This window comes from Bison bison, unplaced genomic scaffold, assembly GCF_000754665.1.
Source record: "Bison bison bison isolate TAMUID 2011002044 unplaced genomic scaffold, Bison_UMD1.0 scf7180017864066, whole genome shotgun sequence".
Lineage (NCBI taxonomy): Eukaryota > Metazoa > Chordata > Mammalia > Artiodactyla > Bovidae > Bison > Bison bison.
The window spans coordinates 2,537,855-2,562,415 of record NW_011494638.1 but is presented as its reverse complement, the minus strand read 5'-3'; the positions used below and the strand labels follow the sequence as shown (position 1 = coordinate 2,562,415).

At 38.5% G+C, this 24,561-nt stretch overlaps 1 protein-coding gene across 1 annotated transcript in view; it reads right to left on the bottom strand.

The window, feature by feature from the left end:
• Positions 1-24,561, bottom strand: part of UNC13C (unc-13 homolog C (C. elegans)) — a 673,935-nt gene that overhangs the window by 211,001 nt on the left and 438,373 nt on the right. Inside the window, exon 19 of the mRNA XM_010836764.1 lies at positions 18,770-18,903. Coding sequence (XP_010835066.1) covers positions 18,770-18,903 — 134 coding nt within the window. The remainder of the gene's footprint in view (positions 1-18,769; positions 18,904-24,561) is intronic.

Sequence of the window (24,561 nt, the reverse complement as noted above, 5' to 3'; positions counted from 1 at the left end):
CAGTTTAACTTCTATGCAGAGTACATCATGAGAAACGCTGGACTGGAAGAAACACAAGCTGGAATCAAGATTGCTGGGAGAAATATCAATAACCTCAGACATGCAGATGACACCACCCTTATGGCAGAAAGTGAAGAGGAACTAAAAAGCCTCTTGATGAAAGTGAAAGTGGAGAGTAAAAGAGTTGGCTTAAAGCTCAACATTCAGAAAACGAAGATCATAGCATCTGGTCCCATCACTTCATGGGAAATAGATGGGGAAACAGTGGAAACAGTGTCAGACTTTATTTTGGGGGGCTCCAAAATCACTGCAGATGGTGACTGCAGCCATGAAATTAAAAGACGCTTACTCCTTGGAAGGAAAGTTATGACCAACCTAGATAGCATATTCAAAAGCAGAGACATTACTTTGTCAACAAAGGTCTGTCTAGTCAAGGCTATGGTTTTTCCTGTGGTCATGTATGGATGTGAGAGTTGGACTGTGAAGAAGGCTGAGCACCAAAGAATGATGCTTTTGAACTGTGGTGTTGGAGAAGACTCTTGAGAGTCCCTTAGACTGCAAGGAGATCCAATCAGTCCATTCTGAAGATCAGCCCTGGGATTTCTTTGGAAGGAATGATGCTAAAGCTGAAACTCCAGTACTTTGGCCACCTCATGGGAAGAGTTGACTCATTGGAAAAGACTCTGATGCTGGGAGGGGTTGGGGGCAGGAGGAGAAGGGGACGACAGAGGATGAGATTGCTTGATGGCATCACTGACTCGATGGACATGAGTCTCAGTGTTGGTGATGGAGAGGGAGGCCTGGCGTGCTGTGATTCATGGGGTTGCAAAGAGTCGGACAAGACTGAGTGACTGAACTGAACTGAACTGAAGAGGGAAATTATTATATACTCACAGGAGTTAACTGGTTTCCCAAACTTCAGCATTCTCTAGCCATATATTAACAATTTATATGCTAATTATAAATAAATTCCAAACTATGATACAAGCTTGACTGAAAGAGGTTTTAACTTTCCATGACCATTTCAGGGCTTCTCAGGTGGCACTAGTGGTAAGGAACCCACCTCCCAATGCAGGAGACAAAAGAGACAGTTCAATCCCTGGGTCAGGAAGATCCCCTCAAGGAGGGCATGGTAACCGACTCCAGTACTCTTGCCTGGAGAATCCCATAGACAGAGGAGACTGACGGTCTCCAGTCCACAAGGTAACAAAGAGTTGGACACAACTAAAGTGACTTAGCATGCATGCATGCCATGACCATTTCCTAACCTCTTAGGAATTACAATATATACTTAAAAGTTAAGTACATGTATAATATAGTGTATTAAATATTCATATTTCATTATTTATATTTTAAAAATAAAATTGGTACAAATTGAATTTTAGAAGGTATAGCTCCACCTCTTTATTTTCCATGCAATCATGACTTCACTTAGTCTATCATTTATAAAAAGAGGTTTAATGAAATAGTTGATCCATTTCAACATTATTTGAATGTCTCCCATTTTTAATTTGCAGCAATTAATGCAAAGCATAAATGTTTTAAACCTTGAATCCTATGAGACACAACAATTTAACAATTCAATTTATTATCTTGCAAATCTCTTCGTGAAATAAGGCAAACACAGTCTTCCACTGTCAGATCTGATAATACTGATTCATTAGTCACAGCAGATAAAAATTATATGTGAAGTATTATTTTGATATGCAAAGTTTGCCTTTGAAGAAAAATGTATTCTTTGTTTCATGTGAGTAAGCAACGGTTCTGATATCTGTCCTGTCTGCAACTGAAACTTCACTGTCACAGCCAGAAGTTGAGACACTTAGTTTGCTCTGCTCTTTTAACATTATTATTTTTTAAAATTCAGCTTTTGTTAATACAAAAATTTGACATGCCTTAGTGCAATTATCTGCTATTACCTTGAAGAGAAAGAACAGCCAAGAAGAATGAACTTTATATAAACAGGACTCTACTAGTAAATTACAAAGTAGCCTTACAGATTACAGAGCAACTGAAACACATCATACCATTGCAGTTAAAGGTGAAAGTCAGCTTAAGCATTTGCGTTGTGAACTCAACTACTCTTGGACATTTCCTGTGGTGATCATTGTTCCTTTTGTATTTAAGTTCTCTTATAACAACAACAAAAGTGGGTCACTAATGTCATTCAAATACAACTAACGTTTTATCCTTCTGTTTTCTCTTTATATCTACAACCTAAGGCATTATTTTAATGAATTTGGATCTTTAAATACATATTTAATTTAAATATGAAAAATAAAATTTGGGATGCATCTAGCTTAACTATTAAAATCAGCATTTTGTAAGACAGTGAAGATGTTACCTGGTAGTAGTGAGGCAGGTAGAAATGGCCAGATAAAGCTTTAAAAACATTGGGTAATGTCTTTGGGGCAGGAAATAGCAAATGGAATTTACTGCCTTCAGATCGCTGTTTCTCAAGCTACTTCAGTATGTCCAGATTACAGACTTGGGAAAAGCAAGTTCTGAAATTCATGTCAGGGTCAGGGAGCTTGAGGCAGTAAAGGAGAGGTGGGAATTAATATTTGCTGAGTACCTAAGCAATACCAGGCACTGGGGTAGTGCTCTTAAGCTTCATCTCCTCGAATTCTGATAATGGTCCTATGTCTTCACTTTTACCTCCCAATTTTTCACATGTGGAAAACAGTTTGAAAGATGTTGCAAAACTTTTCTAAGGTCTCAGAGATCAGTCTCTCTCACTCGAAAATGTTAGATCACTAAGCCACTCAAGTCACATTTATCTTTGCGTACTTGAAACATAGTCCTCTTTATTTTTACTTATTACTGATGTATTCATCGTATTCAAAAATACTAAGATGGCTTACAAAATAACTATAATAAAATGAGATTTGTAGTAAAAATAAAGACCTTAATGTCCACTGGGTGATCCCCAACAAACATCTTGAGTGCCCAAGCATCAGTGGAGGGAGACTCTTTTGTTAGTTGTTTCCCAAGTATAATGCATATTTATGAATGGATCTCTCATTGTCAAAGAATGAGGCATTGCTACAAAGACTGCTTAGAATTAGTTCCCTTAAATCCTTTCACTATGATTCAGCAGTCATTTTATCTGTCTGTATTCAGTGAAAAAGCACCTATTGTGTATGATCGTTCCTATCTGATGCCAATAAAGTTACAACGGCAATTTTCTGCTTTTTCTCACAATAAGCTTTTAGATGGCCTGTTATGGTAAGGAGCTTTTGGATGTTACTTTACTAAACCAAGTAATCATCTATTGTTTTGTTTCAATTGCATGTTAGGATGGGAGAAGGGTATATCACTTATCACTGAGAAAAATCTGAATAAGGCTGAAGACAAAGCAGAAGGACAAGTATGGAATTTTTACTTCCGTATTTACTTATGCAAATTTTACTTACTCAGTAAACATGACTCTGGAACTGAGTAGAACCCTGCAGGCACCAACCCCCAACACCAAACCAAACAATTAATGATTAGACAAACAATAGAGAATTATTCTACAGATACTATAATTGCCACCAAAGGAGAAAAAAGCTAACTGCATGATGACCAGACTGTAGCCATAATGTTAGATGCTCCTACTTGAGCAGTACTGAATCTATGGCTAGAACAATTTCAAGAACAGGCCTCAAGAGAATGGGATTAACTTTATTGCTCATGATAATCTACATCTCTGTAGACATCAAAATAATTGTATGTTTCTCTGCCTATATATTGGAAAAGGAAATGGCAATGCACTCCAGTATTCTTGCCTGGAAAATCCCATGGATGGAGGAGCCTGGTAGGCTACAGCCCACAGGGTAGCAAAGAATCAGACATGACTGAGCAACTTCACTTTCACTTTCAGCCTATATATATAAGCAGACGACTAAAATTGTCAGAAATGCTACAGACTCACAATGACACCTTCCACTCTGAGAATACAGCACCCTATATCACCATGAAGAAATTATAGAAGATAGACCTTTGCCCCTAATGTCATAGAAACAGAATCATGTTCTGACAAGTGGGGATTTGTAAGCAGCTCTTTATAGGAAACTCCCCTTAGCAGGAAGCCCTTTTTCTTGTCACTTTAATAAAGGTACATTAGAATTAACTTTTAAACCAGGCACCCCAATGCTCTGCTTATCTCTGGCTCAAGCACACCTCTCAAATCTTTTAATCACACAATACCTTGCCTAACTTGTCAGTTCTTTCTGTAGATCAAAGAAAAAGAAATGAAGAATGAATATCAATAAATAACAGAGGACCAGATCTCTTACCTAGCTTCCCGTTCACTTTGGAAGCTTGTAATCTTCTAAATAAACTGTGTAAACAAAATTACAACTAGAGGAGGATTACAAGAAGTCAATGAGTCTGCACACTAGGCGGGTGGGGCGGTGGGCATGGTGACCACTCTGAATCCCTATCTCAGTGATTAACTAAGATTACTTTACTCTTGCTCTTTAAAATGTCATGGCCAAGCAGCATCTTCAGAATTGGTTTTGGGGGGATGTTGAGTCCATCATCTCCCCAGACTATTGGCATTCTCATTAAAGGTGCCTTTCCTTTGCTACCAACATTTCTGAGTATGTAACTGATTTTGTAAGCAGGATGCAGTGGGACCTCCATTTGTTAACAAGTTGAACATCATCTCTTCATCTCACACTATGCTAAGGTTGTGAAGATAAAAGGATGACAAGAAATGGTCTTTTCCTTCAAAAACATTTTAGAATAGTGGAGAAAACACAGTTATATACATATACTCATAATACCAAGTTATAAATGCAATGACAGAATGCAAACTCATGGAAGAACCATAATGTGGTACTTATCCATCCTGGACGAAATTAGGGAAGACTTGCCAGAAGAGGTAATGCTTCAGCTAAGTCTTTACATTTTAAAGGTAAAGGAACTCAGAGCTGGATAGTAGGAAGTCCACTAAGGTTTTATAAAACTAGCTTTGCTAAAGATAAGATAATAATTAGAAAAAAAAATCTTGATTAACCAAATTACTACTTCTCTCTAACCTGAGTAAACGCTGACCACATATCAGGTGCCTGCCTGCCTGCCTGCCAAGTTGCATAAGTCGTGTCCTACTCTTTGCAACCCTATGGACTGTAGCCCACGAGGCTACTCTGTCCATGGGATTCTCCAGGCAAGAAAACTGGGGTGGGTTGCAGTGCCCTCCTTCAGGGGATCCTCCTGACCTAGGGACAGAACCCATGTCTTATGTATCTTGCATTGGCAGTCAAGTTCTTTACCAGTAGTTCTGCCTGGGAAGCCCACATATCAGGTGACATCAACTGAAATAAGAACATGAAAGCAAAATGTTGCAGTCTGTTTGCCTTGTCAACTATGGGAATCTGTAGCACCATCCAATACATGAAAGTGCAACTTTTATGACATCAACTTTTCCTATGGCTTCTCCCATTGATTAACGCCTAGTCATATGGCCTTTCTTGCTGCTACTCCAACATGCCAGGCTTCAGCCCTGAAACTTTGTACTTGTTACTGATTCTCCTGGTTACAGTTACAGAGCTCTGTTTCTGTCTGCCTTCCTTTAATCATCCAGGCTTCAATTCAAATGTCACTTTCTTCAAGAGTATCTTCTTAGCCATTGAAACTGACATATTAGCAACAGCCCTCACTTCTGCCAAGTTACTATTTTTCTATTTATCTTGCTTTACCTTCTTATCAACACCTGAAACACTGTATTATCTGTTCGTTTATATGCGTTGTTATCTAACTCCTCTCCACTCCCTGAAAAAGTATTAAATAACTTTTCTGTCTTGTGTATTGCTAGGTTTCCAGTTTGGAACATACTGCCCAGTAACCAACATTAAGTGAGATGAATGAAACTTTCTACCAATGGTAGCAATCACTATCTCCAAATAACAGTGTTGCAATAGACCAACAGAGCAACCAGTTCAGAATCCAGCAGCAGGACACAGAGGGCCTCCAGAGAAAAAAAAATGTGTTTTTTGAAAAAAAAAAAAAAAGGAAAATTAAGAAATAAAAATAAAAAATAAAAAAATAAAAAGACATAGAAATGTAGAAATGTATGAAGTTAGATTCTATAGAGTTATTAAATGTGGGCCTCAGTTCTGACATTTCTTGCACCTAATCCTCAAGAGAAAACTGATCACTTTTGTGTATCCCAAATGTTGGGGCAGAGAAATTTTTTAATGCAGAGAACTTTAGGGAAAAGAAAATCTTTCTTGGTTTTTCCTGAGGGCCCCAGTGGGTACACACTTCAAATTTACATTTTTCCTACAGAAAATTAAACCTGCCTGCATTTTGTCTACTGGCTGATACACAACTACAAGTGGTGCCATCGTACGGCACATCTTCCACTTTTTACGTTTGTAATTATTGTTTCAGGTTTCTCATGACCAGATCCAGATTCATCTTTGAGACAGCAGAAGTGTTTGCACTGAGCTGAAGGATTAATGCCCTGCCCTTACTTATGGGATCTTTTCCCTACAATTAATCATTTTGTTAATGTAGAGGGTTGCTTAGATTCTGATTCTGCCACTTACTAAATGTGTGATCTTGGGAAATTTACTTACCCCTTCTGTCATCTGCAATTTGGGGATTTTAACAGCACTGATTCTATTGCAATTACATTTAAGATTCAATTAGACATTAAACTGTAAAGATGCTTAGTACAATGCCTGGCTGTAATTAATTTCCCATAGTTCCCTAAATGCCGATGATAATATTCATAACACAGATATCTAGTTGTGCATAAATCATCTGGTGAGCATAAGAAAATGAAAATCCAAGAGGAACCTTTTCTTTTCTATATAATATGTAGTCAGGGAGACAGAAAGTTGACATAAAAAGTGATTGAATTAGTACAAGTCTTAGTTAGAAATCCTATAACAGTACTCCTGTGCTCCTAGGGGGAAAAAAAAAAACAACAACCTTCTTATTCTGTCCAAATAACATTTTATTTTGGAAATTTGCAGAAAAACATCTATTTTAAATGTCAAGAAGGCTATAATTAACATTCATAAACACTTTCAAAATGACTTATTTTCTTTGTTTTTTGTACTTTGATTAATAGTTTTTGGGTTTTCCGGCTATCCATTCTCCCCAATGTAAACCCTATCTTTGCTGAGAAAAGTTGAGCGCTGAAGAATTGATGCTTTTGAACTGTAGTGTTGGCGAAGTCTCTTGAGAGTTCCTTGGACTGCAAGGACATCAAACCAGTCCTGAATATTCACTGGAAGGACTGATGCTGAAGCTGAAGCTCCAATACTTTGGCCACCTGATGTAAAGAACTGACTCATTGGAAAAGACTCTGATGCTAGGAAAGATTGGAGGCAAGAGGAGAAGGGGATGACAGAGGATGAGATGGTTGGATGGCATCATCGACTTAATGGATATGAGTTTGAGCAAACTCCGGGAGTTGGTGATGGATAGGGAGGCCTGGCCTGCTGAAGTCCATGGGGTCACAAAGAGTTGGACACAACTGAGCTACTGAACTGAACTGAAATGTACTAAGATTTTTTAAAAGAAAAAAGCATAATAGGGAAATGTCATGAGCAATTATACAACAGCAACTTTGGCCACTTATATTGAATGGAAAAATTCCTTGAAAGACACAAATATCAAAAACACAATCAAGCACAAGTAGTTTTCAGAGGGACCATGATGACAACGAAGGAACTCCTGAACTTCCCTGTACCCACAGACGCACAGACTGTACAACTACACAGTCAGAAAATCCCACTGAGAGACATGCAGTGGCTCAAGGACTATGGCAAACAAAGAAGTATTTGGCAATGGGTGTACTTCACTTCCTGTGGCTACCCCTCAAGGCTCAGCCCAGAAATAGCAGGCAAAACTGTCCATTGTCCAGTCTTCCCTTGAGGGATTTGATTGCCTACTTTACAAGCTGATGCCTGAAGGTCTGGCTTCTTATTTAACATGCATCTAGAGGCTGACTGACATCTCCCTAGAGTCCAGGGGAGCTGGTAGGCACTTCCCCTGCATTCCCTCTCTGGCTTGATCCAACAACAAAACCAAATTGCTAGTACCACCTTGAAAGGAGTTTGTCCATGTATTTAGTGACTCAATTTTTATGGCTGCCATAAAAGGGATGGAATTCCCAAATCACTTAGCTCTGAAAGCCAATAGAGCTGCATTCACACATTTCACAGGAGGACAGCAAGCAAAGCAGAAGCTTTTCCCTAGGTGCAGGAGCACCCCTTTGTTCCTCCCCCACTCTCATGACTATCTGCCTGGGCTTTCTGTAGAGAAAGCAGGTAAAACTACCCGTTTTCCAATTTCTCCTTGGAAGGAACTTAACTATATTGTTTTCCAGCTCTTCCATGAGGGTATAGTTTCTGGTTAGCCTGCATCTATGTGCTGACTGATATTCTCTTCCTTGGAACACTGACTGATCTTGGCACACCCTCTCTATGGGAGACAACCATAAAGGTTTGATAGACAACCGGGAGCTTCATCTGGACTGATGATGAGACAGTGTGCCAAGACCAACATGTAATGTGCAGAAACCAACACAAAGAGTGAAAGAAATGAAAAAAAAAAAAAAAAGTAACATCAACAAGGAAATATGTCTCAAACAGAAGAACAAGATAAATCATTAGAAGGTGATCTTAGTAAGATAGAAAAAACTGACTTACCCAACAGAGATTTCAAAATAATGGTCATAAAGATGGTCACTGAGATCAGAGAGCAAGGCATAAACAAAGTGAGAATTTTAGCAAAGAAAATATAACAGACAAAGAAAGAATCTTAAAATCAACTTGTTACTTAGAAGGGGATCCCATTAAGACCATCAGTGAATTTTTCAGCATAAACTTTGCAAGCCAGGAGGGATTGTGATGAGTTTTCAAAATGCTGAAAGAGAAAACCTGCCAACCAATAATACTCCATTAAGCAAAGCTGTCCTTCAGAATTGAAGGAGAGACAAAAAGTTTTCCAGACAAAAAGGGAGGAAGTTCATAATTACTAGACTGATAGATATATGGGTCAACAGAACAGAGAGTCCAGAATTAGATTCACACATTTAATTAACAGATTTTTGACAAAGCTGCAAAAACAACTGGGGATAGGATAATTTTTCCAACAAATAGAGTGGGAAAGATAGATAAAAATATGAAAAAAAAAAAACCCAGAAAATCTTACAAGTTTGTATCACACCAGACATCTAAAATAAAACTATGGTGTTGCAACTTGAATGTGGTGGATGCAAAGATTTCTTAAACACACAAAAAACAAATCGTAAAGATGATAGTCAACAAATTGAACTACTTTATCAATTTTTTTTAAAGATTGCTAAAGAAATGTAAAAAATGTTAAAGAAAGTCACAAAATAGCAGAAAATATTGCAACCTTCATATCTAACAGTAGATCTTAACCATTACAACTGGTTAATAAGAAGATAAACATTCCAATTTGGAAATGGCAAAAGGATTTGAACAGACATTTCACCAAAGAAGATATATGGATTGCAAATATGCACATGAAAGATGGTCAATATCAGTTCTCAGGAAAGTGGTAAATAAAACCATAAGGAAGTATCACTATACACCTAGTTGAATAGCTAAGAGTAAAATGTCCAATTGCACTAGGTTTGGCAATGTATAAACACTTTGGAAAGTATTTGGCAAAATACATGTACATATTACAATGTACATGTAATATGTACATATTACATGATCCAAGGAAAATAAAAATTCTACCTAAAATTTTATAAACAAATATTCACAGAAACCTAATCTTGAAAAAAAATCCAAATGTTCACCTTGACCTTAAGCCTAATCCTAACAGATGAGTGAATAAACATTTTGTGGTGTATCTATACAGTGGAATATCACTTAGAAATAAGAAGAGATGAAGTACCGATACCCACAAACACCCGGATGAATCTCAAAATAGTAACTAGTGAAAGCAACTAAACAAAGGGATGTATTTAATATATTATTCATTTCACACAAGGATACAATTTTCAAACTAATTTGTAGTATTAGAAGGCAGACCATTGGTTGCCTGGGATAGGTTACAAAAGACACACAGAAATTATGAATATGTTTATTGTCTTGATTGTGGTGATGGTTCATATTTCAAAACTAAACACATTGTGTGTATAAAGTTTTATTGTATTCAGTTATACCTCAATACTGTTCATACTGTTTATGGGGTTCACAAAGCAAGAATACTGAACTATGAACAAAGCTAGTGGAGGTGATGGAATCCCAGTTGAGCTATTTCAAATCCTAAAAGATTATGCTGTGAAAGTTCTGCACTCAATATGCCAGCAAATTTGGAAAACTCCGCAGTGGCCATGGAACTGGAAAAGGTCTGTTTTCATACCAATCCTAAAGAAAGGCAATGTCAAAGAATGATCAAACTACCACACAATTGCACTCATCTCTCACACTAGCAAAGTAATGCTCAAAATTCTCCAAGCCAGGCTTCAACAGTATGCAAACTGTGAACTTCCAGATATTCAAGCTGCATTTAAAAAAGGCAGAGGAACCTGAGGTCAAATTGCCAACATCTGTTGGATCATCGAAAAACCAAGAGAGTTCCAAAAAAACATCTACTTCTGCTTATTGACTACGCCAAAGCCTTTGACTGTGTAGGTCACAATAAACAGTGGAAAATTCTTAAAGAGATGGGAATACCAGACCACCTGACCTGCCTCCTGAGCAATCTGTATGCAGGTCAAGAAGCAACAGTTAGAACTGGACATGGAACAACAGACTGGTTGCAAATTGGGAAAGGAGTACATCAAGGCTATATATTGTCACCCTGCTTGTATAACTTATATGCAGAATACATCATGAGAAATGATGGGCTGGATGAAGCACAGGCTGGAATGAAGATTGCCAGGAGAAATATCAATAACCTCAGACATGCAGATGACACCACCCTATGGCAGAAAGTGAAGAACTAAAGAGCCTCCTGATGAAAGTGAAAGAGGAGAGTGAAAAGTTGGCTTAAAACTCAACATTCAGAAAACCAAGATCATGGCAGCCAGTCCCATCACTTCATAGCAAACAGATGGGCAAACAATGGAAACAGTGACAGACTTTGTTTTTTGGGGCTCCAAAATCACTGCAGATGGTGACTGCAACCATGAAATTAAAAGACACTTGCTCTTTGGAAGGAAAGTTATGACCAATCTAGACAGCATATTAAAAAGCAGAGACATTACTTTGTCTCTGCTAGAACAAAGTTCTGTCTAGTCAAAGCTATGGTTTTTCCAGTAGTCATGTATGGATGTGAGAGTTGGACTATAAAGAAAGCTGGGCACCAAAGAATTGATGCTTTTGAACTGTGGTGTTGGAGAAGACTCTTGAGAGTCCCTCGGACTCCAAGGAGATCCAACCAGTCCATCTTAAAGGAAATCAGTCCTGAATATTCATTGGAAGGACTGATGCTGCAGCTGAAACTCCAATACGTTGGCTATCTGATGCAAAGAACTGACTCATTAGAAAAGACCCTGATGCTGAGAAAGGTTAAAGGTGGGAGGAGAGGGGATGACAGAGGATGAGATGGTTGGATGGTATCACCAACTCTATGGACTTGAACTGGAGTAAGCTTTGGGAGTTTTTGATGGACAGGGAAGCCTGGTATGCTGCAGTCCATGGGGTTGCAAAGAATTGGACATGACTGAGTGACTGAAGTGATACCTCAATACATTTGTTTAAAAGGGAGAGATCCACACCTGAAGTTCTAAAAATACTCTGCTTAATAGTTTTCAGTTTCAATAGAATAGTGAGATTTCTATAGGCATCTGGAAAACTACTTCGTAAAAAATAATTTTGAAAAGGTGAATAAGTATTCCTCAAAAAATAGTACCTTAATTAATCAGTAGAGTAGGAATGAAGAGAACAGACACTGAGATTTCCTTCAATTTATTCACTCAGTCAACTAATATATATGCCTGAATACATACTAGTGTACAAAGTAAACAAATCTCTCCCTGTATGTTTACATTATATGATTATAAATTAGTATCAAATTAGAATAAGCAAAAGCCTGCAATGTTTTTATTCATAATAACCCTGAGTACTTCATTAATGAATTATATCCATAACCCTAAATTATATTGAAAAATATAAAAATAAGGCCTGTATTTTTAAATCATTCATTCTCTTGCTATAAAGTTCAAAATAAAAACAAAACTTGTTTAAGCCAGACATGTTTTCTTCATAAATTGGCCTGTGCTTTTATACTTTGATGTATATAAAACACACAAGGAGTATTTTATTAATAATGCAGACTTCTGGGCCAAATTCACATTTTAACTCCATAGATTTGGGGTGGGGCTCAGAATCTGCATACACATCTAGCAGCCTATTTGATCCTAATGTCAGTCATCTGGACTTTCTACCTTGTGAAACACTGTGCTTTTCTACCCAATAAGATAACTAGTGATTCCTAAATGTGAAGATTTATGTGAAGCCATTCAACGTCACAATAATCCAAGAACATGCCCCTACCACCGATGCCTAAGAAACTGAAGTTGATCAGTTCCATGAAGACCTAGAAAATCTCCTAGAATTAACACCAAAAAAAAAAAAAAAAGATGGTCTATTTATCACTGGGGATTGGAATGCAAAAGCGGGAAGTCAAGAGATATTAAAAAAAAGAGATATCTGGAGTAACAGGCAAGTTTGGCCTTTGGGAACAAAATGAAGCACAGCAAAGGTTAACTGAATTCCGCCATGAGAATGCACTCGCCATAGCAAATCCCCTTTTTCAACAACACAAGAGATGACTTTACACATGGACATCAGCAAATAATCAATACCAAAACCACACTGATCACATTCTTTGTAGCCAAAGATGGAGAAGCTGTATACAGTCAGCAAAAACAATACCTGGAGCTGACTGTGGCTCAGATCATCAGCTTCTCATAGCAAAATTGAGTTTAAACTAAAGAAAGCAGGGAAAACCATGAGGCCAGCCAGGTACAACTTGAATCAAATTCCCTATGAATATGCAGTGGAGGTAATGAATAGATTCAAGGGATTAGATCTGGTAGACAGAGTACCTGGAGAACTATGGACAGAGGTCTGTAATGTTGTACAGGAGGCAGTGAACAAAACCAAAGAAAAAGAAAAGTAAGAAGGTAAAGTGGTTACCTGAGGAGGGCTTCAGTTCAGTTCAGTCGTTCAGTCGTGTCCAACTCTTTGTGACCCCATGAACTGCAGCATGCCAGGCCTCCCTGTCCATCACCAACTCCCGGAGTTCACTCAGACTCACGTCCATCGAGTCAGTGATGCCATCCAGCCATCTCATCCTCTGTCGTCCCCTTCTCCTCCTGCCCCCAATCTCTCCCAGCATCAGAGTCTTTTCCAATGAGTCAACGCTTTGCATGAAGTGGCCAAAGTACTGGAGTTTCAGCCTTAGCATCATTCCTTCCAAAGAAATCCCAGGGCTGATCTCCTTCAGAATGGACTGGTTGGATCTCCTTGCAGTCCAAGGGACTCTCAAGAGTCTTCTCCAAAACAGCAAAAGAAAGAAGAGAAGTGAAAAGCAAGGGAGAAAGGGAACGGTATATCCAACTAAATGCAGATTTCCAAAGAACAGCATGGAGAGACAAGAAGGGCTTCTAAAATGAACAGTGTATAAAACAAGAAAACCACATAAGGGGAAAGACTAGAGATCTCTTCTAGAAAATTGGAGATATCAAGAGAACATTTTGCCCAAAGATGGGCACAAGAAAGGACAAAAATGGTAGAGACCTAGTAGATGCTGAAGAGATCAAGAAGAGATGGAAATACACAGAAAAACTGTGCAAAAAAGATCCAAAGAACCAGACTGCTAGGATGGTATGGTCAGCCACCCAGAGCCAGACATTCTGGAGAACAAAATCAAGTGGGCCTTAGGAAGCACTGCTGTTAATAAAGCTAGTGGATGTGACAGAATTCCAGTAGAACTATTCAGAACCACAAAGGATGATGCCATCAAGGTGCTACATTCAATATGTCAGCAATATGGAAGACCTAGCAGTGGCCACAGGACTGGAAAAGGTCAATCCTCATCTCAGTTCCCAAGAAGGGTACTACTAAAATGTGATAACCATTGAATGATTGACCTCATCTCGCATGTTAGTAAGGTCATGCTTAAAATTCCGCATGCTAAGCTTCAGCATTATGCTAACCAAGAGCTTCCAGATGTCCAAGCTGGATTTAGAAAAGGAAGAGGAACCAGAGATCAAATTGTCAATATTCACTGGATCATAGAGAAAGCTGAGGAATTCCAGAAAAACATCTATTTCTGTTTCATTGACTACATATCAAAGCCTTTGACTGCATGGATCATAATAAACTGTGGAAAGCTCCTAAAGAGATGTGGATACCAGACCATCTTGCCTGTCTCCTGAGAACCCTGTATGCGGGCCAAGAAGCAACAGTCAGAACCCTTTAAGGAACAACTGATTGGTTCAAGACTGAAAAAGGAGTAAGACAGGGTTGTTTGTTGTCACCTTGTTTGTTTAATCTATATGCTGAGCACATCATGAGAAATGCTGGGTTGGATGAGTTACAAGCTGGAATCAAGATAGGCAGGAGATACATCAATAACCTCAGATATGATGCTGATACCACTCTAATGGCAGAAAGTGAAGAGAAACTAAAGAGCTTCTTGATGAGGGTGAAGGAGGAGAGTGAAAGAGCCAGCTTAAAGCTAAATATTAAAAAAAAAAACAAAACCTAAGACCATAGCATCTGGCCCCATTACTTTATGGAAAATAGAGGGGTAAAAGGTGGAAGTAGTGACAGATTTCCTCTTCTTGGGCTCTAAAGTCACTGCAGATGGTAACTGCAGCCATGAAATCAGAAGATACTTTCTTCTTGGCAGGAAAGCTACGTATGACAAACAGTGTATTGAAAAGCAAAGACATTACTCTGCTGACAAAGATCCATATAATCAAGGCTATGGTCTTCCCAGTGGTCACATACAGTTGTGAGAGCTAGACTTTAAAGAAGGTGAAATGCCAAGGAATTGATGCCTTCGAACTATGGTGCTGGAGAAGATCCTGAAAGTCAATTAGACAGCAAGGAGATTGAACCAGTCCATCTTAAGGGAAATCAAGCCTGAATACTTGTTGGAAGGACTGATGCTGAAGCTGAAACCCAGTATTTTGGTCATCTGATGAGAACAGATGACCCACTAAAAAGCCCCTCATGCTGAGAAACATCGAGGGCAGAAGGAGAAGAGGGCATCAGAGAATGAGATAGCTGGATGGCATCACCAATGCAATGGAAATGAACTTGGGCAAACTTCAGGAAATGGTAAGGGACAGAGAGGCCTGGCATGCTGCAGTCTATGGGGTTGCAAAGAGTCAGACATGCCTGGGAGACTGAACAGCAACAAATGTGAAGATATACGTACAAATAAAGAAACATGCATCAATGGAAATCTCATCAAATTAGACAACTGCAAACATTGGCCGACTCAATGGACATGAGTTTGAGCAGATTCCAGGAGACAGTGAAGGACAGGGAACCCTGGAGTGCTGCAGTTCATGGGGTTGCAAAGAGTCGGACGTGACTGAGTGACTTCATAACAACAACAAACATCAGCCACTAAGGTCACACCTCGCTATCCAAGTGAGTTCACCTAAAACAGAGACTTAATGATATGAGAAACTAACGCCTTAAGGAATTTTGGAATGATTTGGAATTTTGATTCCTTAAGGAACCTTAGTAAGCAAAACATCTTTAGAAAATTATCAAAATCTGAGTAAATATAATCATAAAATACAGATTCCTAAGAGATGATATTCAGGTTTATTCGAGCTAGGTTTTCATAGAAAAAAAAGTGACTCTAAACTCTGACACTATTAATAAATAAAAAGCAAAGACATATCTTTCTTTGTGTCATGGCTTGTTTTTATACTTGGAAGACTCAATGTAGCCCATAATTTAAAATTTATTTTTGGCATAAGTAAATATATTCCCTCTACTTCCTTTAATACTGTAACAAAAAAGGAACTAAAAATCTTTGCATATTTTCAATGGTATATGATTAAAGATGACTCTGGGAAACTTTGATTCCATGATTTTATAATGTATCTTTTAATATATTCTAATTTATGATATTTGGTAAATGTGAAAAAAAATTTGATTAAAAATAAATTCTTTCAAATAACTTTTAATTAGCATTTCTCAGCAGATATTTGTCTTCATTCCATGGTCATTTATCAAGTGGCCTACCCCAGCCCAAAGGCACAGTCTTGAAACAAGTTATTAATCTCCTTACCTTGAGGAAATCTACTCTTTCTTCAAGAAAAGTCCAAAGAATAAATGAGAAAACAGCTCAAAGCCACCCAAGATGAAATGAGGATGTTATATGCTAAAAGAGCAGATCTAGTACTGAGCTATCAGAAGAAATAAAAGACCAAAGTCTCTACAGATGCTCATCATGATACACTCTGGCATCAGGCAGAAAAGGTGGATATAAGGGAAAAAGGGAAAACAAAAGTGTAAAAGCAAACCTGATGATGCTATCCCTGCACACCAGAGAGAACCACTTTCTCCACATTTAGAAGAAATTTGGGGCAGGTGAATATTGGTGGTAAAGAAACATAAAAGGATAAAAATTAGAGTATTTACATGTATTTCTTCTATAACTAGAATTTCAATTGGATTACACACAAGCTTTTTGACCCTGTCTTGGAGATCCAACCAGTCCATTCTGAAGGAGATCAGCCCTGGGATTTCTTTGGAAGGAATGATGCTAAAGCTGAAACTCCAGTACTTTGGCCACCTCATGCGAAGAGTTGACTCACTGGAAAAGACTCTGATGCTGAGAGGGATTGGGGGCAGGAGGAGAAGGGGACTACAGAGGATGAGATGGCTGGATGGCATCACTGACTCGATGGACATGAGTCTGAGTGAACTCCGGGAGTAGGTGATGGACAGGGAGGCCAGGCGTGCTGCGATTCATGGGGTCGCAAAGAGTCAGACACGACTGAGTGACTGATCTGATCTGATCTGACCAGTATAGAAAATAAGAAACAATAAAACCAGTTTTCCATATTAAGCCGGAATGTACTTCATGGTTTGTCTATTTCTGCTATTCCTACATCATTTCAGGTATGACCAATAAGTCAAAATACTCTCTTCATTAAGCAGTCTGCAAATGCCTGGTTGGCAGAGTCAGCTGTTATTTTGGGTTGTATAGCTCTCAGTGTGTGGGTGTGAAATAAATCCTAAAGGCGCAACATTAAAGGTGGACTGGGTCTTGGATATTATGTAATAATATGCCTTTATTTTATATATGAGGAAACTTCAATGGCACCCCATTCCAGTACTCTTGACTGGAAAATCCCATGGGCGGAGGAGCCTGGTAGGCTGCAGTCTATGGGGTCGTGAAGAGTCGGACATGACTGAGCAACTTGACTTTCACTTTTCACTTTCATGCATTGGAGAAGGAAATGGAAACCCACTCCAGAGTTCTTGCCTGGAGAGTCCCAGGGACGGGGAAGCCTGGTGGGCTCCTGTCTATGGGGTCGCATGGAGTCGGACACGACTGAAGTGACTTAGCAGCAGCAGACCCAAGGAAATTAGATAATTTGCCCAAGGTCTCATAGCTAGTGGAATTTTGGTAAGTTGTTCATTTCAGACTCTTCTATAATAGCCATGAATTTTAATTCGTCTGCTTTACTACCTTTCCAGTTCAAGTTCAGTCACTCAATCGTGTCCGACTCTGTGCAACTCCATGAACCGCAGTACGCCAGGCCTCCCTGTCCATCAACCAACTCCTAGAGTCCACCCAAACCCAAGTCCATTGAGTTAGCGATACCATCTCGTCCTCTGTTGTCCCTGTCTCCTCCTGTCCTCCATCTTTCCCAGCATCAGGGTCTTTTCCAATGAGTCAGCTCTTTGCATCAGGTGGACAAATTATGGGAGTTTCAGCTTCAACATCAGTCCTTCCAATGAACACCCAGGACTGATCTCCTTTAGGATGGACTGGTTGGATCTCCTTGCAGTCCAAGGGATCCTCAAGAGTCTTCTCCAACACCACAGTTTAAAAACATCTATTCTTCTGCACTCATCTTTCTCTGTAGTTCAACTCTGACATCCATACATGACTACTGGAAAAAACATAGCCTTGACTAGACAGACCTTTGTTGACAAAGTTAGGTCTCTGCTTTTTAATATGCTGTCTAGGTTGGTCATAACTTTCCTCCAAGGAGCAAGCGTCTTAATTTCATGGCTGCAGTCACCCTACCTGCCTTAATTCACCTGCATAGAATTTATAAATTCTATGCATGATAGCATAAGCTTAGGTTATTTGAGAAAATGGGCTTGTTCTCTTAAATAATGCATTAAATTTGTTAAATCCAGCATACACAACTATTTTGAAAGTATACGTTTGGGGCCAAATCCTTATGATTAAAAAGTCATAATGAAATATGTTTAATACGAGCTCTTTAACATTGGGGGGGGATGGCATTTTTCTAAGACAGTAGAAAGAGGGCATTTTTCTAAGACAGTAGAAAGAGGAAGTTTTTCTACATCAAATAAAAATAAATGTGGGGGACATATTTGTTTCCATATTGAAATAATCACACTCGATGGGGTTGAAACTAAAAATTCATACTATCACTGAATTGATGTTTATTGATGAAAGTAGAAAATACTTCTTTCTATAGCTTAATTTTGGACAAGTCTGTCATTGTCATGAGAGTATAAGCTGTACTTCAAATAGTTTATGTTTCCTTAATTTTAGCTGCATAAAATCCATTTATTAACAAAAAAAATGTACTTACTGATTCAGGACAGGAGTGTAGGCAGTTTTATCCTCATCAATAATAGTGACCATCAGTGTAATAAGCTGGGGCCAAAAATCCAAATTCTTGGTGGTTGGTCCCTGATCTTCCCGAGGAATGTCCTGTTTCTTACTCTGCTCAGAAGGTCAGGCAACATGCAAAATAAAAGGTTAAAGGGCATGACTTTAGTTAGAAATCACTGTCAAACAGGAGGATCAGATAAAGAGAGCTATGAACAACTCTCAGATCACGTAAGCCAAAGTTAGTACATTCAGGTTTTCTCCCTTCATTGAACGGCATCCCACAGGGTAAAGTCACAACAGCCAGGCTTGGATTTCCAAATGCTTTGGTTCTGGGATGGAGGTTTATCTTCCTCTATTGCAGTTTATGATCTTAGGAATTATTATTATAGAGTTTATCCCTTTTATGTGACTTCTTCCAGGGCCAAAGTTTGAATTCTGTGTGTACATTGGTGTGTGTTTAAAATTTGTCCTGCCTAAGTATTTTTTCAAAAGTCACACTGTTTTATGTGGGCAGAACTCAAGAAAGGCTGGTTACAAAGTCAGTACTGATAAATTCTACAGATATAAAGTTACATGAATGGACTAGAACTCTCTCATTCCACTCACAAATACATCTAAGTTAACTCTAACTTTGTAAGTTTTTTTATATGCATATAGGTATATTTAAATCATATTGGAATGCTTAATTTATCACACTGAATGAATTCTCCACTGTCACCTCTAGAAGGAGTGTCGTCTGAATGATCTAAATTTACAGTGAGATCAAAATAGTATAATACTCTTGAATGTTTCACATATAAACTTCATACTCAACACATGCAATTCTTTGAAACGTACAGGTAAATTATTCTGGTTGTTTTGTTTCATTGGGTATTTTTCTTACAGCACTTCTTTTACATTTACTTTTTAAAATTAGGAAAAAAAGATGAAGATGGAGACAATTTTCACTCAAGTATATAAGTGGGAAGCATATGGTTTCCTTGACTATTTTTGCTGAAGTATTTATAAGCTTGTAGGTCCAGGATATTTGAAAACTCCAATTGGTAGCTCGGGAAATTCATGGTCTCTCATACAAAAGGTGGATTAGATTTTATTTGGTCCAATCATTTGGCTTCCCTGACGGCTCAGTGGTAAAGTATTCACTTGTAATGCAAGAGATGTGGATTTAATCCCTGGGTCAGGAAGATACCCTGGAGAAGGAAATGGCGACCCATTCCAGGATTCTTGCCTGGAAAATCCCATGACAGAGCAGCCTGGCAGGCTACTGTCCCTGGGGTCACAAAAGAGTCGGACATGACTTAGCAACTAAACAAGAATCATTTGTCTTACTCAACTACTGTGTCTTTTCCAAAGATCAGGCACCCTCTGCTGAATGACTATATGCATATCTTCTAATGATGCCCAACATATGTAACCAGATTTAGATGAGTTATCACACTATTATTGTTCTCACTGAAGTTAAATATAACCCTGTGTTGTTCCAGACCTCATACAAAGACTATAATGTACCTTCAGGGACTTAAATTTTCCTAGGGTACTTCCAAGTGCTGTTCATTTACCTTTAAGCTCAAAATGTAACATATTAAAAGCTGAAGACTGAGATTAGTCAAAAGACTAGTGGTTAGCACATATTACTTCAAATTGCGAGAATGAACTAAAAGTAGTCTTCAAAGGATCTTAATAAACCTTATGCATCTGGCCCTGAGAACCAGATGTTCTCAAATTCCAAAGTCCCTTAACTGTCACAAAGCATACTTCCATTCCTTTTTTAATACCACTAAAGGATTATAGCTGGTAACATTATTTTGCATAAAATTCTATATGATGCATCAGAATAAACCAAAGGATACTGTCATTAGTTTTTATGTATCACATATTGGTATCACAAACCACGCTTTATAAGGGGATGGCACCCCACTCCAGTACTCTTGCCTGGAAAATCCCACGAACGGAGGAGCCTGGTGGGCTGCAGTCCATGGGGTCGCTAGGAGTTGGACACGACTGAGTGACTTCACTTTCACTTTTCACTTTCATGCATTGGACAAGGAAATGGCAACCCACTCCAGTGTTCTTGCCTAGAGAATCCCAGGGACAGGGGAGCCTGGTGGGCTGTCAACTATGGGGTCATACAGAGTCGGACACGACTGAAGTGACTTAGCAGTAGCAGTGTATTTTAATAGATTGCATGTTTAAAAGGATGGAGTACAACCATGTGTTTGGTTGGCCAAAACATTCTTATGTCTTGTGGAAAAACGCAAACAAACCTTTTGACCAACCCAATACATAGGATACTCACTTGATTGCTGAGGAATTCAGTTGTGCTAAGTTGCTGTTTAGTTGCTAAGTCATGTCCGGCTCTTTGTGGCCTCATGGACTGTGTTCTGCCAGGCTACACTGCCCATGTGATTTCCCAGGCAGGAACACTGGAGTAGGCTGCCATTTCCTCCTCCAGGGGATCTTCCCGACCCAGGGATCAAACCCACATCTCTTGCATTGGCCAGTGGATTCTTCCACTAAGCCACCATGGAACACTTTATTACTATTTGAGAATTTTACTAGAGCGTTTGAAATTATGGTTAGAAAAAATATAATGGCAGTGGAAATTCTGAAAGCTAGTAATAAGTACATTAATTACTTACTAAAACCTCTATTAATTACTATTTATAAGAAAAATATTTAAAATACATATTTATATTGTATACAGGTATAATACATAATTTAACCTAGACAAATAAAATATAATAGGTTTATAAAACTATGACTTAGTATGTCAATTTTAACATTGCCATTAGTTTTATAGTGACTAAAAATTATCTTGTTAACAGATAATTGAGGAAAGATATGTGAAAGAAAGACTATGAGAGCATAATGGGGAGATAATTTTTTAAAAGTAGAAAGTTACCAGGGTGTAGGATCAACTGAGAAAAGCTTCTAGTTGTTATGTTGATAAAGGATATTCCAATACAAGAAGCTTGTACAGACAAGCTGATAAGATGTACTTTATACTTCACAATATCAAAGAAGAAAATATGAAGATACTCCATTAAGAAGAGATCGATAAACAGAGAGAACCATTACATGAAAAAAAAAATTGAAATAACAGTAGCAGGAGGAAGCAACACTTCTAAGGTTGCTATGAAGTATTTCTGTGCCATCCCATGTATCGGTTCTATAAGCATATTTTGAAATATCTCTTCTAAGGAGTTGGCCAGACAAGGGTTGGGGGAAGATTTTAGTAAAATGATGCAAGGATAGGATATTTAAATACAAAAGCACACAAAGCTAAATAGAGAATTACTAGTAATGTAAGGCTTCAGGTTTTTGACAAGTTTCTCTAAGCATATTAATGAGTATCTTATACACACACACACACACACACACACACACACACACACACGGTCCATGCTCAAATTGAGGAAATGTTTGCTTAAACAAATGACTTATTTCCAGACTTCTTGTAGTAAGATGTTAATACACATCTCTAAGACAGTGGTTTCCAAACCTTAGTGTTTCTTAGCATCACTGGGCAGGTGTGCTAACACAGACTGGTAGGCTCTACGCCCAGAGTTCCTGGTTCAGCAGGTCCAGGGTGAAGCTTAAGACTTTGCATATATAATGAAGTCTCAAGAAAATCTGGCGCTTTTGAGAATCAGCACCAGTTGAGAATCAATAGTCTGAAAGTTATCAACTGAACATTACTCTCTCAAATGCATTTGAACTCGATAGAGCCCTTCACCCCTCTCCTATTCCCCACGTTCCATCTTGTAAAACCGTCCACAGAAAAAGTGTTCCTCTGAGTATACTTTGGGAAAAGAAAGGCTAGAGAGATGCAAGTGTCAAATACTGAAGGACCTTTTTTTCATACCAAGGAATTTGCATTTATACTAAATTTGATGAGGACTATTATATGATTTTAAACATGAGAATGCATAATTACAGTTGTGTTTTTAAAAAATGATTTGGCAGTAGCAGGAAGTTTAATAATATTATACTTATGAAATAGCCAATAAATAAAATTGATAGGCTTATGAAAATACTTATGAAATAGTTAAGTAAAATAAATATAATTCATTATATAAATGGTGAGGAAAAAGAGAGGGAGGGAGAAGTCAATGGAACTATCCAGAAGGTAATCAGGTAAACCAATCAGTAGTTTAGGAAGCACCCTGAACTACTGACACAGCTTGAGGACTTCCAGGATGTGTGTGGTAGCTAAAACTATGGAGTAAACAAGATTACTCAAAGAGAACAAGAGAGGAGACTACACAGCCAGAGGCAAAACCTTGGAGAGAAAGTCTAAAAAAAGGATATCACTTTATGAAAGAGAAGCGCAGATAGGGGAGTGAGGCCCCTACTGAAATGAGAGAAACTGGTATCCAGAGTTAATGTGGAAGGATTACCCTCAAATATAAATGAAGAGCATGGTCAGGCAATAGAGTCTTCCAGGTAAATCTCATTGATGATGAGGAAGGAGAGCAAGGAATTTTTATCTTGAGGTAAGGGAAGTAAGGAGCAAAAGTTCGAAACAGCTTTTGCAAGGAACAAGAGCAGACTTTGAGTTGGACCCAGATGGACCTGCCAGGGAGCTTGGGAGCACTGTTGAGGGTGGGTCCTTGAGCATCTAGGACCATCATGAGTTCCCTCCAGGACTGGATTCAGAAATCAAGGAAATGGTGCTGGATTTACTACTGGAGGGCCATGCAGTCGGAAAGGGATTTAAGTGTTTGACAAGAATGGCTGTTTGTCTGTTGCTTCATTTGCTATTATTTTCTCCCATTCTGAAGGCTGTCTTTTCACCTTGCTTATAGTTTCCTTTGTTGTGCAGAAGCTTTTAAGTTTAATTAGGTCCCATTTGTTTATTTTTGCTTTTATTTCCAATATTCTGGGAGGTGGGTCATAGAGGATCCTGCTGTGAGGTATGTCAGAGAGTGTTTTGCCTATGTTCTCCTGTAGGAGTTTTATAGTTTCTGGTCTTACGTTTAGATCTTTAATCCATTTTGAGTTTATTTTTGTGTATGGTGTTAGAAAGTGCCCTAGTTTCATTCTTTTATAAGTGGTTGACCAGTTTTCCCAGCACCACTTGTTAAAGAGATTGTTTTTAATCCATTGTATATTCTTGCCTCCTTTGTCAAAGATAAAGTGTCCATATGTGCGTGGATTTATCTCTGGGCTTTCTATTTTGTTCCATTGATCTATATTTCGGTCTTTCTACCAAATGAAGCAACAGACAAACAACTAATCTCAAAAATATACAAGCAACTCCTACAGCTCAACTCCAGAAAAATAAATGACCCAATCAAAAAATGGGCCAAAGAACTAAATAGACATTTCTCCAAAGAAGACATACAGATGGCTAACAAACACATGAAAAGAAGCTCAACATCACTCATTATCAGAGAAATGCAAATCAAAACCACTATGAGGACCATTTCACGCCAGTCAGAATGGCTGCGATTCAAAAGTCTACAAGCAATAAATGCTGGAGAGGGTGTGGAGAAAAGGGAACCCTCTTACACTGTTGGTGGGAATGCAAACTAGTACAGCCACTATGGAGAACAGTGTGGAGATTCCTTAAAAAATTGGAAATAGAACTGCCTTATGATCCAGCAATCTCACTGCTGGGCATACACACTGAGGAAACCAGAAGGGAAAGAGACACGTGTACCCCAATGTTCATCGCAGCACTGTTTATAATAGCCAGGACATGGAAGCAACCTAGATGCCCATCAGCAGATGAATGGATAAGAAAGCAGTGGTACATATACACCA